At 30.2% G+C, this 14,965-nt stretch overlaps 1 protein-coding gene across 1 annotated transcript in view; it reads right to left on the reverse strand.

The window, feature by feature from the left end:
- Positions 1 to 8,846: 8,846 nt before the first annotated feature.
- The window catches only part of LOC101490531 (cullin-1), an 8,509-nt gene continuing 2,390 nt past the window's right edge, over positions 8,847 to 14,965 (reverse strand). Inside the window, exons 4-20 of the mRNA XM_073370392.1 lie at positions 14,511 to 14,696; positions 14,231 to 14,278; positions 13,946 to 14,149; positions 13,775 to 13,852; positions 13,509 to 13,598; positions 13,331 to 13,422; positions 13,194 to 13,245; positions 12,415 to 12,450; positions 12,247 to 12,333; positions 12,015 to 12,164; positions 11,867 to 11,922; positions 10,645 to 10,765; positions 10,384 to 10,545; positions 10,111 to 10,254; positions 9,752 to 9,970; positions 9,464 to 9,631; positions 8,847 to 9,370 (exon numbers count right to left, since the gene is read on the reverse strand). Coding sequence (XP_073226493.1) covers positions 9,269 to 9,370; positions 9,464 to 9,631; positions 9,752 to 9,970; positions 10,111 to 10,254; positions 10,384 to 10,545; positions 10,645 to 10,765; positions 11,867 to 11,922; positions 12,015 to 12,164; positions 12,247 to 12,333; positions 12,415 to 12,450; positions 13,194 to 13,245; positions 13,331 to 13,422; positions 13,509 to 13,598; positions 13,775 to 13,852; positions 13,946 to 14,149; positions 14,231 to 14,278; positions 14,511 to 14,696 — 1,995 coding nt within the window. The 3' untranslated portion in view covers positions 8,847 to 9,268. The remainder of the gene's footprint in view (positions 9,371 to 9,463; positions 9,632 to 9,751; positions 9,971 to 10,110; positions 10,255 to 10,383; positions 10,546 to 10,644; positions 10,766 to 11,866; positions 11,923 to 12,014; positions 12,165 to 12,246; positions 12,334 to 12,414; positions 12,451 to 13,193; positions 13,246 to 13,330; positions 13,423 to 13,508; positions 13,599 to 13,774; positions 13,853 to 13,945; positions 14,150 to 14,230; positions 14,279 to 14,510; positions 14,697 to 14,965) is intronic.

The following is a 14,965-nucleotide window of genomic DNA, read 5'->3' on the forward strand; positions in this document are numbered from 1 at the left end:
TTTAAATTATTTTTTTACTTTCAACGCTATGAGTAAAAAATATTATCAAAATATTTTTCTCTATATATGTGACAAAATAATTCTAAAAATTTATCCTCTCACACATGTGTTTTTGATTTTTTTACAAATAAAATAATTTAATGACAAAACTAAAATTATACAAACAATTTTTTAAAAAAAAATAGTGGGGGCAGCTGCCCCCAAATATTATAACATAATCCATGTCTATTTATGTGTGGCTAATTCTAATACTCTCTCTTAAATTGGAGCATATATGTTAAATTCGTCGATCTTGTTATAAATAGATTTAACCCCAAATTCTTTAAGAGATTTAGTAAACATGTAGTCATCAAATAAGTTAAATCAACAAAGTTAAATATGATTTTTTCTGAAAGAACTATGTCTCTTGAAAAGTGTTAATCGATCTCTATGTATTTTATTCTCTCATGAAAAACTGAATTATAAGCAATAAAAAGCACAACTTGGTTAACGTAGAGTTTCACATCTTTTAACTTGATATGTTGGAGTAATTGTCTTAGCCATGTAATTTCACAAGTTGTTGTTGTCATAGCATGATACTCTATTTCTGCACTCGATCTTGCAACTATTTTTCTTCCTGCTTTGCTATGATATCAAATTACCTCCAACAAGGACACAATACCCACAAATTATACTTCAATTTGACGGTGAACATGTCCAATCAACATCAGAGTAGCCAACAACTTTGGTAATACTTTTGTCTATGAAGTGATCTTTTATCAGATGCACCCTTGATATACCCACGAATGTGAATCACAACATTCCAGTGAGTATTACTGGGAGCATTCAAAAATTGACCGACTACGTTTACAACAAATGTAATATTAGACATTGTCATTGTAAGGCTATTAAGTTTGCCAACAAGACTTCGGTATCTACCAGAGTCTTGTAGTGGCTCGCCTTGATCTGGTAGTAGCTTGACGTTGAAATCTATAGGAGTATTACTTGGTCAACAATCAAGTATGTCGATTTTGTCAAGTATGTCAAAAGCATGTTTCTACTAAATAATAGATAAAATTGTCTTAGACTAAGCAACCTTAACCCTCAAAAGTATTTGGTTGACCCTAAATTTTTTGGTTGAATGTGGTACCCAATTTTAAAAAGAAAATAGTGTATTTTATTGAACAATTTTTTACTAAGTGCCAATTCTTTCTTCCAATGACACCACCATTTTGAGGAGTATGAGCACATGATGTTTGATGGAGGATGCCTCATAAAGTAAAAAAAAAAAAAAAAAGAGTAGATATTCATCAGTGTTATCACTTATTTCATGATTTATACTAAATTGTGTGTTTATTTATTCATAATCTTTTTGGAAGATTAGATGACATATGAACGATTTTTCATCGAAAATATTCAAGCGCTTCAATAAAAATAACAAAATATTAATAATTCAAACATGAAACAACACGACTTAGGTCGCAACTATCTTAATGAACTAAACAAAAAGAGGTACAACTCATTTATTGACTATTGGGAGCAAATGATTGAGGGAATGTGAGACACGTTAGTTGTTTGCAAACAATGTCATATGAGAGAATGTAGCACTAGTCATTATTTTGTTATGGACCGAGTAAGGTCCGACGTAAGATCGACAAGTGACAAAACCATAAAGAACTTCTCACAGTGTTCTACGTGTTGTTCGACATTGTCTAAAAAGGGATAAATGCATCAAAGTCGGCAATCCAATATCAAGTTTACCAAAATAACTTTGCAAACACACGTCTTGTTTCTTCATATAGATAAGATAAAGACAACATTGCATAAATGATTGATGTCGTTGGAATATGTCTTCTTCACCTTAGCTCAAACATCATAACATGCCTCAACCTATCTCCAATATGCTTGATCCTTGGATTGTTTGAGCAAATAGTCCTCACAACCGTGTCCTTGCAACCAAAGCTCAACAATAACAACTCGATCGGCATAATTGGCAACACCTACTAATTGGTTGGCGGTACTACTTTTTCAAAATTGGAGAAGTATATTTGTTGGATACCCATACTCCACATATACTTGCGGATACATATCCTATAATCGAATACTTTCGAGATACTTCACAAATACACACATATACATATCCTAGGAAGGAAAACGAGAATAAAAAAAGTGAGACATCAATATACACTATTCACTTCAAGATGATGTTGAACTTCTTGAATCGGCAAATTTGTCTCTTGATGAACCAAACTTAGAAACCATATTTATATGGACGGTGATAATAGCGGAGAAAAGACAAATAAAACTATTTGTGAATTGTTGATTATTGCATAAAGTAAATAGTTATTTTGTATTCTTTTGATGATGTTTTTGTTGATATCCTTAGTTTGATGATTATAGTTATTTATTAACGAATAATGATCAATGACTCTTTATTTATAAGTATTCTACATGTATATAAATTTAAATAAAACACTTGGTAACATATTTAAGTCATATCATAGCCTTTTTTTAATTATAAATATGTATTTGTATCGTATCACATGTAAAAAATCTATAATCTATTTATAATTTATTAAAATAAGCTCCCAACTATTTCGATGCAATATGAACACTCTATTTGTCACATGCTTTTATTTTTGTCACATCATGAATATCCTTAGGTGCCACATTAGAATAATATTATATATTGTCAATCATGTTTTCACATTCATGTAAAATTATTTTACGTAGTAATTAGTAATGATTCCATAAATTATAAACTCAATTACTCATAAACATAATTCAATTATTTGTCATCAATATTTGTTGTCCAATCCTTTGTATTCTTTTAGCATGTTAACTATTATAAATCATTATAAATTAGTCGATACGAAGTCAAACTCTATTTGCAATATGAACTATGATTTTAAATTTGTTATTGCCATTATGTTGCAATATCATTGTGGCTGCCATAGACCACAATTTACAATCATGACTGAAGAAGAACTCAATGACCTCTCCGCTTCAAACCAAACCACAAAAGATAAACACATGACTTAGAGGAATAGAGTCAAAGGAAGAATATTATTTTAATTTTTAAGATAGACTTACTATTTTGCTACTTAATTTCTTCCAATTTTTTTTTATTATAAGCTAATTTTACAGTGGCATATTCCAACTTTATGATTAATAACTTTTATAAACATTAATGATATATTTAAATCTCTTGTCACATTGTTATATCATACTTATAAAACTTAAATTAATCAAACAGTATTGATTGTCAATAATTTGATCATTTCACCTATGTTCATTCAATTACATGTTCAAATGTATGAGTGTAGGGTTTTTTTTATATAAAATTGAATATGTAAATTTTTCTCATGAATTCTCTATACTATATATATAATTAGCTTTTTTTAGAGCGTTCAAATTATAGTTACACATTTTTGTTTAAAAACTGATATTTCTCAATACATACAATAGGGATATGTTATAGATGTTTTACTCATACTAATAACATTCTTTGTTTCATAAGATTTTATACTCATAAAAATTTACGTATCATTTTTTTATTCCAAATAAAATATCAAATAAATTTTACGGATAAATAAATTAATAGTCATAATTAATAATTATAATATTATTAATATTATCATTTTATAAAATATAAATATATATAGAAAATACACAAATTTATAACTTATTATAAAATACGAATATATTAAAAATTATTTAAAAAAAAGTTACTTCCAATTATTAAAATACGTAATGAATTTTTTTTCTATACATATTTTCTTTGTAATTGAATGATCATCTAATATCATATATTTTTTTTTGTTTTGAAAATCCTTTATTATAATAGAAAATTGAATTTTAAAAAATAAATGAAAAATAAAGTAATACATAAAATTAAATTAGTGTCCGACCAATAGACTTTTGTTGATACATATCAACATAACTACGATTCATAAAGCTTTTAAAATCAATTCTATAATATTGTCCAAACAGTTAATTAAAATTTTTAAATACTTAAAACTATATTTAAAATATATCTTAATATGATAAATTTTAAATTTTTGATGAAATATAATAAATATTTTTCTTTACCACAATTTTTCACGCTCACAATTAAAACATTAAGCTAATAGAACAAATAAATTAAGACTGCACTATAATATTATTCAACATTAGCATTTTTTAAATTTAAAAATATTAAATATTAAATTATATGTTAAACTTTTTACATCTTATTTTTCTATTTGTATTTTATATTTTATTTCATCTAATAAATGCAAGTATATTATGAGTTGAAAAACAAATTGACAACTAAAGTATAATGAAAAAAATAATCATCGAATATTATAAATTATATGCAAATTTGACATAAAAATTTAAAAAATTAAATTAAATAACTGATAAACATGATTTTCTCATTTTAATTTCTTCGATCATATTCAATTATTTTAATTCAATAAATTAATATTATAAAATAACTATATTTATAATAATATAAAAAAAACAACTTTATTTTCTATGGTACTCCGTATTTCATGTAAGGAAATATGTCAGCAATCAAATGGAGCACTTCCACACATAATGATGAAAGAATCAAACAGTAAGGAGGCAAAATCATTGATTGCCTTATTTGTTCATTATAGGAGATATTTTTCTTTGTGATTAGAAAGAAGAGAGGTCCACATGCCATTTTTTAATGTTTTGTTAGTTCATATAATTGGAGGGGCCTAGGGAAGCACCAACTAAACAAGTTGTGATTGTTCAAACTTCAAAGTGATTCTTAAGTGAAATGACATTTAGTGCTATAATTAACAATTAATTTAATAAGCTTGAAAGCAAAACTCTTTTTTCCAACATGCCAATACAAAGAGGGGAAAAGTGTGCTTTAATGAGCGGTTGAAAAAATGAGATCAAGGTGATTCAATTTAAAAAGATGAACGGTTATTTCAGTCAAAAAATAGTTAAGAGTTTGGTGGGATTAAACTTTAATACCATGAGTGGTGATTGTTGAGGTAAGCAAAGCAACTATATAAAGTGTGTCGTACAAAAGAAGTTTTTCAACGTCATTTTAAAAGAATAAAAAAATCAAAATAGTAAATAAAAAATACGAAACATTCAATTATAAAATTTGACAAAGTGTATCTATGTCTTCGACTATAGAGTAATCGTAATTCTATTTTATTTCTAAACAATGAATTAGAGTTTATAATTCTACAAGCCTTACATAAAAATACTAACAAATGTATTGAGAATTCAAATATAGAAATTTTACTCAAAACTTGATTTTTATTTCTTTTTTTTTTTAGTGTCTTAATATTACGGTTCAAATTATAACAATACACATGTCTATTTGATACTATCTATGAGCTATATTCAAAATGTTTGAGGCATGAAAAGCTACACAAATAAAATTGCAACATGTAAATTCAATGAACATAGTAGGAAAGAAAGAAATATCAACAAAAATACAGCCTTAAGACTATTTGAAAATGACATATTAATATTATTAACTCAGCAACAGGATGAAACAAAGAGGTGAGTGTTGAGTGCCTTTAGGGCCCCTGGTTAGATCAGATCATTAAAGGTTGAACCCAAAAACTAGCTGCCATAAGTCAAGATCATTTTACTCAACTTGTCACAATAAAAACTATAGCCCAATTTTAGGTTGGTCAAGAAACTTATACCCATATAAGATGATTGATTTAATAAATGATTTTTAAAAAGAGAACTGGAGGGAGATTTGATCCGTGATTTGTCTAATAAGTGTGTTTTATGTGTCTATATTACCGAATTTTAAAAAATTACAGTTGCAATTTTTATATTGTCAAAAATCGTAGTCAATTGTGAATGATACAATCTCAAATATAATAGTGTTGTGATCACAAAAACATTAAAAATCATGATACTACGATTCAAATTGTAACTATAAATTATTTTCTGAAAACCCAAAATAGTAAAATAAAGTTTCACTGAAGAGTTTTTTTTTTACTATTTTTTTTATATAAAAGATTAACGAGTTAAATTAAAATTTCAATAATATTAGCTAAAGGGAAACATAGTACTAACTCCAATAAAGATTTGGATCATCTTCAATCCTATGCGTTTTAAATTTGTTCTTATAAACTTCAATAATATGGTCCAATTTCGATCTTATAAATTTGTTCTTTTTCAATTTACCCTGCATCAAGATTTTGTACACCATGTCAATTTATGCGTTTTAATTTCTAAACATACACAAATTTAAAATTAAATCTATGTTCCATTCTCAACTAAGCCATGATTAATCGAAGTGGATTATTATATACATTATACAACTTGATTCAAACAATTTCTCGAAACGTGTTGAAGCCAACACTTAGTTTGTTATTATTTTTTGGGTCCTTTAATTGTCACAAGCATGACAAAATCATTTACATTTTGACTTGAAGCTACCACCCCATGTATGAGGAACGTTGATATAATATAGTTGCAAACTTTAAGTCTTCCACTGAAAAAATAACCAAGTGCTTACGCAAGGTTTTGTGCTACTAGCATCATATATGTTTCATTTATATATTACTTTGAGTTGAGTGTGTCACATTGAGACCTTAGAACTGTTTGAAGAAGTGGAGGGGTCCCATTGTCCAAATTTATGCGTCACATAAAGCAACAATTATTGAATAATTTTGCAAGCATGAGGGATTTTTTAATCAAAGTACAACCGTTGGAATGATGAAAGTGCTTAAGCCCAAGAAGGAAAATTCACGTTCGTTAAAAATATTGCACGTCATTGCTTATTGCTTGTTTAGTTAGGTAAGTGAATGCAACCGTTTATTTTGCTTTATTCACTATAACTTGGCACTGAATTGTTATTTCATAAGTTTGTTCAATCTCACATTAATTGAATTTGAATTGCTTTTTAATCATCCCCACTTTCATTATAGAACTATTGGTTCTTTCCAAACAAACTCTTATTTTGATGTTTTGAAAATGGACTAGAGATCGAATGAGCAAAATGTATGTATCATGGTTCATCGTTCACTTGATTCAACTAAATGACTTATAAATAAAGTGTAAAAATAATTAGACTCTTGCCCACACATACAAATATAACATTTTGTTTTTTTAATGTATATAAGTTTTGTAAATATTTATTGAGTATAAAATTTTTCTACCTTAGACTGAGATATTATTATCTCTCTAAATTTTTTCAACAAAAATAGACATAGCACCTTACAATTTACCCTTTTCACTTCTTTTATTTCGAGTGAGATTGAGAGATCGAATAAATAAAAGAATTTTTTGTATCCACATAAATATCAAGTGTTGATGATTTATTTAATATTTGTAAAACTTCAATTCTCCACGGATACCCACACTAGGTCAAAATCAAACAAATGATAAGAAAAATCTAACATACGATATAAATCAATTATATTTTGTCTAATTTATTTTCGATATTTGGTCCAAATCAAACTATACCAATTCAAACTCTATTGATTTGAGTATCAATTTCACGTTATTAAAAATATTAATAATGTTATATTAAAAAAATTGTTGTGTTTATGTTGTAATTTAAGATAATTAAAATTAAATCATATATTGAATCGACATAATAACGGTTCAAAATTCAAAGATATGAGCGATGTTGTACTGAAATTCAATTGGAGATAATTAAATATAATTTCTATTTGAATTTAATTTATATATATCAATAGTATCAAAAAGTTTTTACATGTTAAAAAATCACAACCGTCGAATCAATTAAAATATTTAACTTTTATCAAAACTACTTTAAAGTCACGCCATGAAAAATTGCAATGTACTAACGGTTTTTACATAAACTCTTTTTATTTTTTAAATATATAATAAAATAGATTTAATTTATCTACACTATTAGTATAAATATTTTTTATATTATCAGTCAATTACAACTATTAAATTATTATAGATGTTTAATTTTACCCCATACCCCTCTAATTATACCTATACCCCCCTTATTATTATAGAAAATCTATAATGCTACAAAATATTGTTTTTAAAATTTTCAACTTAGAACCAAAAAAAACTTATTTTCATCGATTTGATTTAGTCCATTTCGTAAAAGAAAAATTTAAAAATGGAACCAAATCACACCAACAATTCTTTAATTGTTACATTTTTTTACTCCTTTGACAATGAATCAAACCAACCGCATTGCATCCTTAACATTAGAAGACTTGATCAGATCACACACCATAGAAGTAGCCCTTTTACAAGAGTATAGGATCGAAAACTTCCTTTTGCTATTGCTGCCAGCCATTTTGTGAACGATAAATAAACACAACATCTAGCCTAAGAAATGTCTCTTGTATTTAAGACCGACCTCTCTTGATTGTCAATTTTTTCTCAAACTATCTACTCTTGTTTTAGAACAGAAGTAAAATGAATTACTCTTAATTCATTTTAATATAATCAAATCTAATTGCACTTAAATAAATCCCCTGAAGTGCAACCTATTTATCGGGGAGAATCCAGGCATATTTATAGCATATTTATAGCGAAACTGTAAGTTTTAGAATAATAGAGAAAGGTGTAGTCTAAGTTTAACTTAAGGCAGAAGAGTGTGTAATTTACTCCAAAAATGATGAATGAGGCCAATCTTGGAATCCTTGAGACAACAATCCTATCAAACGAAGATGCAACACATCTCAAGTATCATAGGGCAAAAAATTATTCCGGTCAAAAGCAGTAGCGCGACATCTAAAGTTCTTACAGGACTTTCTTATATAGTTTGTGGAGTTGACAGTTGCACTACATCAATGCAGTAGATGTATTATAAATAAAACAATCAAGTAGATGTCGCTTTGAAAATGATTATAGACAGATAATGTAAAGCACCATAGAAGTAGGGTTTGGACTAAAATGACATACCCACTCATTTGATGGTTTTTAAGATTATCAAAATACAATTTCACTTAAACTAGAGTAACACAATTCCTATTTCCTTTATGGGGATGGGAGAAATAATTAACAGACAGGCATCAACTAAGTCATCAGATGGAAATGCAGCAATAAAAAAATAAAAAGGAAAATACGACTGGGCCTATTTAATTATAAAATTGATTACAACTTTTCCAACATGAGCACACATTTACAGTAGCCAGTCTATACCTGGATATGGAGGCAAAATTTACAAGCACTTGCAGCTCCTCCCTTCAAGGAAATTTAGAGGAACTGATTTTCTGCGTTTTTGTAAGTATGATCCTCTCGTTTTGCTATTGGCAGCAACTGCGGTAACAACTTCATTTGCAAGGATATCAAGACCACATCATGCCAAGTACTTGAACAAATTTGCATTATCTTTGTCTCTTTCCAGATAGTCCCGAGAGATCAAATCTTCAATCCGCTTCTTAATTGCTTTGACATCAGGCTGTGCAAATACATTATTCAATATCAACAATTTAGGATTTTAGCAAAAATTGACAAACAAAACAAAATGTCATGAAAGGGGTTAAATGCAAACCTTAAACATGCGACCTAATTGTTCAACGCACTCCATAACTAACTGTTGGTAATTTAAAACTTTCCGACTCTTCATGATACGCACAATTGAGGCATCAATAGCATATCTTCTGTCCTTGTCGACATCCTCAATTACTTTTTTCTTCTCATCCACAGGAGGAAGAGGAATCTGCACAAAAAAGTATGTGTCAGTCCAACTCAACGGCCTATAAACCACATAGAGAGTCTAAGATAACTAAGCAAACAGAAATAGAAAATAGATTAAAAAATTAATTTTTTACACCTATACCTTGATCCTCCTCATTTTGTCTGTAAATTTTGAATTAAATTCAAAATAATCAGTAGGTGATATTGTTTTAGTGTTTGGTTCCTTGGTAAGAATCTTGTACTTGGCACACGACAAAGAGTGAAGCAGTCTAATAACATCATCGTCAGACAAGTTCAACTGAGTCATTATCTCAGAATAACTCAGTCTATCTGTGGAATTGAAAAGAAGCAATGCTGACGCCTATTGAAAAGCAAAAGACAACATTGGATAAGTAGAGAGAAATCCATACGACAATTTGTAGACATAACAAAAATAAAAAATGAAGCAGCAACACCAAAAGATATACTTTTACAAATAAGAGTATGCATAAGAAATATAACCTGGTAAGTCGTCACAATCAGCTCCATAGTTTTTGGTTCAAATTTCCCACTTATATTGCATGTACCCAAGGAATAAATCCACGTAAGTTTTCTGTGCTTAGTTTTTGTTTGATAAAATTCCTTGAAAACTTCTACACACCTAACCTAAAATAAATATAGAGAAAACTGTGAATTATAAATAAAATAAAAACAAAGATCTAAAATCTAAGTTAAATACTATCGAACATTCGGCAAATTAGTTCTGGGTTAATATTAAAAAAAATCCAGATATACCATTTCTGCAGGAAGATTGAGGTCAAAAGATTTGTAACTAGGCCAGAAACCAGTGGTCAGAACTGTGACTGTCAAGTCCATTCCGGCGTCTGTATTAGAATTATTGTGTAAATATTCCTCAAAGCTTGTTTGATTTTCCTTTGCCAGCGTCAAATCTGTAACCTGGTAGAGCCCACACAAACAATCAAATTTTCTTTCATCATTCTAAAAATAGTTGAATATAGAATATCAGCTCCATTACAAAGACTTGAAAAGACTGACCATTCCTTCCATCTTCGAGGTAAATTGACCACCACATTGTTGCTTCAATTTTGTCAAAATACTCCTCTCATGTTCATCATTGGCACTCTTATCAAAAAGAAGTCTTCGAGCAAGCTTTTTCCTGCAATCAACCAGGCAAAGATGTATGACTATTCTTATCAAAGTGCTTTCCATTAGGAAAAGGGGGCAATCCTGATACTCAGAAAATAGCCACAAAAACTTCACTACAATGATGGATTGCAACAGTATCATTGATCGTGGGATAAAGATTCAACAATGTTTCGCACAAGATAAAATACAAAAAAAACTGTAAGGCATGACAAGAAACCAAAACCCAAAAGGACAAAACCAAGGTGGTTAGGTTAGGTTTGGTATTCGTGGTCCTTAACTATTACTAGAACAACATAGACGTTTTCCATCTCGACTTTTTGTTCCAAAAACACTAAAAAAACTTTAGGGGCAACCTGAAGTTTGGCTTCCTTAAAACGATTCAAAAGCAATAATAGAAATTTTAATAAAACAGTGCCCAACAAATTTATACAACAGCCGCAACAACTGTTTAAGAAAAACAGAAGTACCCTTTTGAAGCATTATCAACCATGTATTTGGCAAACATTTTAAATGTAGTTGTTGAAAATAAAAGTCTCACATTGGATAAAATAGTGAAAATTAAAGAGTCTATAAGAAAGGAGGAGTGAAGTCCAATTGATTTAGACATTTTGGACCATTAACCCCAAGCTTAGACCACTAAATTCCAATATGCATACACTACTCCAATTGGGCCTATGCTAAAAGTTCCAATAGGGTATCAGAGCCCAATATGGCCTAGCAGCTGATTCCGGTCCAACACAAAAAAAAACTAAGAATCTACAATTCTAAATTGGGTCTCTGACTCAACCAAAAAAAGGAGTACAGGTATAAGATGAAAAAAAGAGACCTAGGGCAAATATGGTACGCAAGTCACAGCTGGGACACTAAAAAGACTAATCCAGTTGGACTTGAGGGGGAGTGTGGAAAATAGAAGTCCCACATTGGTTAAAAAAATAGTGAAGATTGTAGGGTTTCTAAATGAAATTCAATAGGTTTAGACCTTTTGAACCATGAACTCCCCAAGCTTATACCATTAAGTCCAATATGCATACACTCCTCCAATTGGGTCTGTACTAAAAAATTCCGAACACTAATGATTATCACAGATATTTTCCTTTTCAATGCGGTTTACCTATAAAATTCGGCAAACAAATCTTTGTCACTAATATAGGCAAGTAGCTTGACAACCTGCAAATGGATCAAAAGAAATCTCAATTTCAGAGCCACGGGCATCAAATTTGTAAGAGCATATGGTGAGTCTAGACAGATGCCTTACAGACCTTTTCAAGGGTTTCTTCAATTGCTTCATCACTCAATTTTTCACTTCCTCCTTTCTTGAGAATATTATCACAAAAAGTGGCAAGCAGTTCGGCACTTGAGCTTCCAGCAACACCCTTGTTGCAAAAAATCTCAAAAGCCTCCTTAAGAGCCTATAAGATCAAAACTTTAAGATAACAAATTAATGCAGATTAATGCAGCATAGCAATTTTGAAGTCATTCTATGATCATAACCTTGTGGAATAGAGTGTGGTTTTGGAAACAGTCGTTCACATATGCCAGGTACTTGTCATGCAGCTCAATCACCTTTCGAACAAAAACCTGAAGAAAGAGAGCAATCTCAGTTTTCTATAAATGGATCAGTAGCAGTTAAACTATAAAATTAGAAAATTCTGACATTACCTGCTCTTGTAAACCAACAATATCCTTTTTCTCTGCCTGTAAACATTTTAATTTTGAAAGGTAACAAAAATGTCAGCATCAAATAAGTCATATTCGTGTGGCTCCAACTGTTTCAACAGAAAATACTTCTAAACAAACTTTCCTAGTTATAAACATTAATCTGCACTTCTTTAGTTGGAAATGTGGCATGTTCTCTAGGCTCTAACAATAAAAGCAGTTCACATTCACAGATGCAATGTGTTAAGATAGGTCAATAGGTGATATTCATGTGGCTCTAACTGTTTATGTAGAAATTAGTCAAAATCATATATATATTTCCAGTTTCCACGCAATAAACATTAATTTGTACTTCTTCGGTTTGAAACTAGTAAATATCTCATGCAAGATTGCACAGATGTGGGGGGAAAATGGCGACCAGATGTGATAGAGAGAAGACTTTTTCTTATAATAGATAGGTGAAATGTTCAAGATAAGCCATTTGTAACCCCTTACATTCTCTTTGCCAGTGAAAACAAAATGTTGCATAAATACATTCAAGAAAGCCTTTCTCACTGACAGGATATCTGAACAGAAAAAAAATAATATATACCTAGGTTGAAAATTATCATTTTATCTAATTTGTTTTTACGACCAGTATTGTCAAACAAGTTGGAACAGGAAGGCTCCAATCCAAGACTTAGGATTGAAAACCGAGCACATTAGTTTTCCTCAATTATTGCAAATAGAAAAGATAATAACCCCTAACCAGAAACAAGGACAACTACAGAATTGAAACATACCTTCTTGTTACTTGCTGCATCTTCAGCCAACTTCACCAATTCTGTACCTTCTTCAGTAACACAGGAATAAAGGGAACAAAAGCCTCTTTCCCAATTTTAACTGACATACAAGGGAGGAAACTCATAAATATAGGTTTGCTGTCACAACCTGCTTAAATATACTGGAAACAGGATCCAAGCCTCGGGGTATTTTAGAGAAGAGCCTAAACATCCTTGACAAGTCTTCAACCTAAGCGTTTAAAGGAAACTATGAGAATAAGTTTACGTTTTAAGATTAGTTTATGAAACTTATGAGCAATTATGTTAAAATTGTACCTTGTCGTCTCTAAGTAATGCATGACATCCAGAATGCTCTTTTTCAAGGAGTTGGTTTGCATATACAGACAAAAGCTCATGTTGAACTTTCTAAACAATAAAATTTCGAAAAGAAAAAAGGTAGAAAAAGTTAGCACTGAAAAATAGAACCATAAAGAATCACAACAATTATTAACCATTGTTTTCTTCATGTAGGAAGATAGTACTCTATTTTGGACACAGTTTTAGACCCAGATAGCTGGAATATTAGCAAGTAAAGAATAAACCTCTAATAACTTTGACTCGCTACTAGAGTGCAGGTAATGAGCAACCCTATCTTTCTCCCGTTTCAAGCACTCCTCAGCCTATAATGAAAGCCACAATATTAAACAGAAACCATATGGCATTATAGATGATGAAAACAAGTTATGGTTGGTAATCACACGAAGCAATAATACCTGGAGCATATAACCAGGACAAGAATCTTCTAGGATCCAGTTTGAAGCCTTTCGAGAATAATATGCAGACGTGTCATTGAGCATGGCAGCTTCAAAATCATTCTCATAGTGATCCATTTGTCCCATTCCAATTTCGACAAATATATCTAATACATTTTTTAATAGAGCTCGATCAATCTGCTCTCCTTCACGTTCTTGATCAATCTTTAAACAAAAAAGGATAAGTCATTTAATCTACATTTGTAAATGCGGAAAATCTTGTATAATAAGGAAGAAAGAACATACAAGAGAAATCACTGCATCTCTCACTTTCCCATTTAGTTCCTTGTAAACCTGGAATGGAAACAATAAAAATCACACATTAATGATTTATCTTTTAAGGAAGCAACATTATAATGAAATGATAATGTGAAGCAGGTCTAGTTAGCAGTAGCACTACAAAACTAGCTGCATTTATGAGTTGTAACTTGAACAAGAATAACTAATAAGAACTGACACAGAATCAACTAAGGTTCAGTTGTAAATTTACAATATTACAAATTTTGAAGGTACAGAGTACAATTACCAAATCACGGAAGCAAGTCAGCCCAACTTCATTAAGCGGTGGAAGTGACCTCCGGGCAATAAAATATCGATCCAAATAGTGAAAGAAACGAGAAAGCCATCTAACCATAATTTTATGGTTTGCCCACCTCCTCACAAGTTCTCGCAACATAAATTCATCATGCTTCTCTCTCAAAGAAGGTAATACCTGAACCCAAAAAAAGGTGATATTCATTTTATGAAAGAAAAACTAATAACAGACAAACTTCGAGAATACTTTCGAGTTTCGACTATATAAAACATATCTTTATCTCAAACACACAGATTAGAGATATTTAAACCTAATGACACTATCAAAAAGTAGCTACAATACCAAGACCTGAATCCTTTCCAGCATATTAAAGGACGTTCAGTATCGATTTGTTAGACGACACCCACGGTTAGTCAGTTAACTAAAGCTTGTTAGAGAGGGAAAGA

This window comes from Cicer arietinum, chromosome 1 (assembly GCF_000331145.2).
Source record: "Cicer arietinum cultivar CDC Frontier isolate Library 1 chromosome 1, Cicar.CDCFrontier_v2.0, whole genome shotgun sequence".
NCBI classification, from domain to species: Eukaryota; Viridiplantae; Streptophyta; class Magnoliopsida; order Fabales; family Fabaceae; genus Cicer; species Cicer arietinum.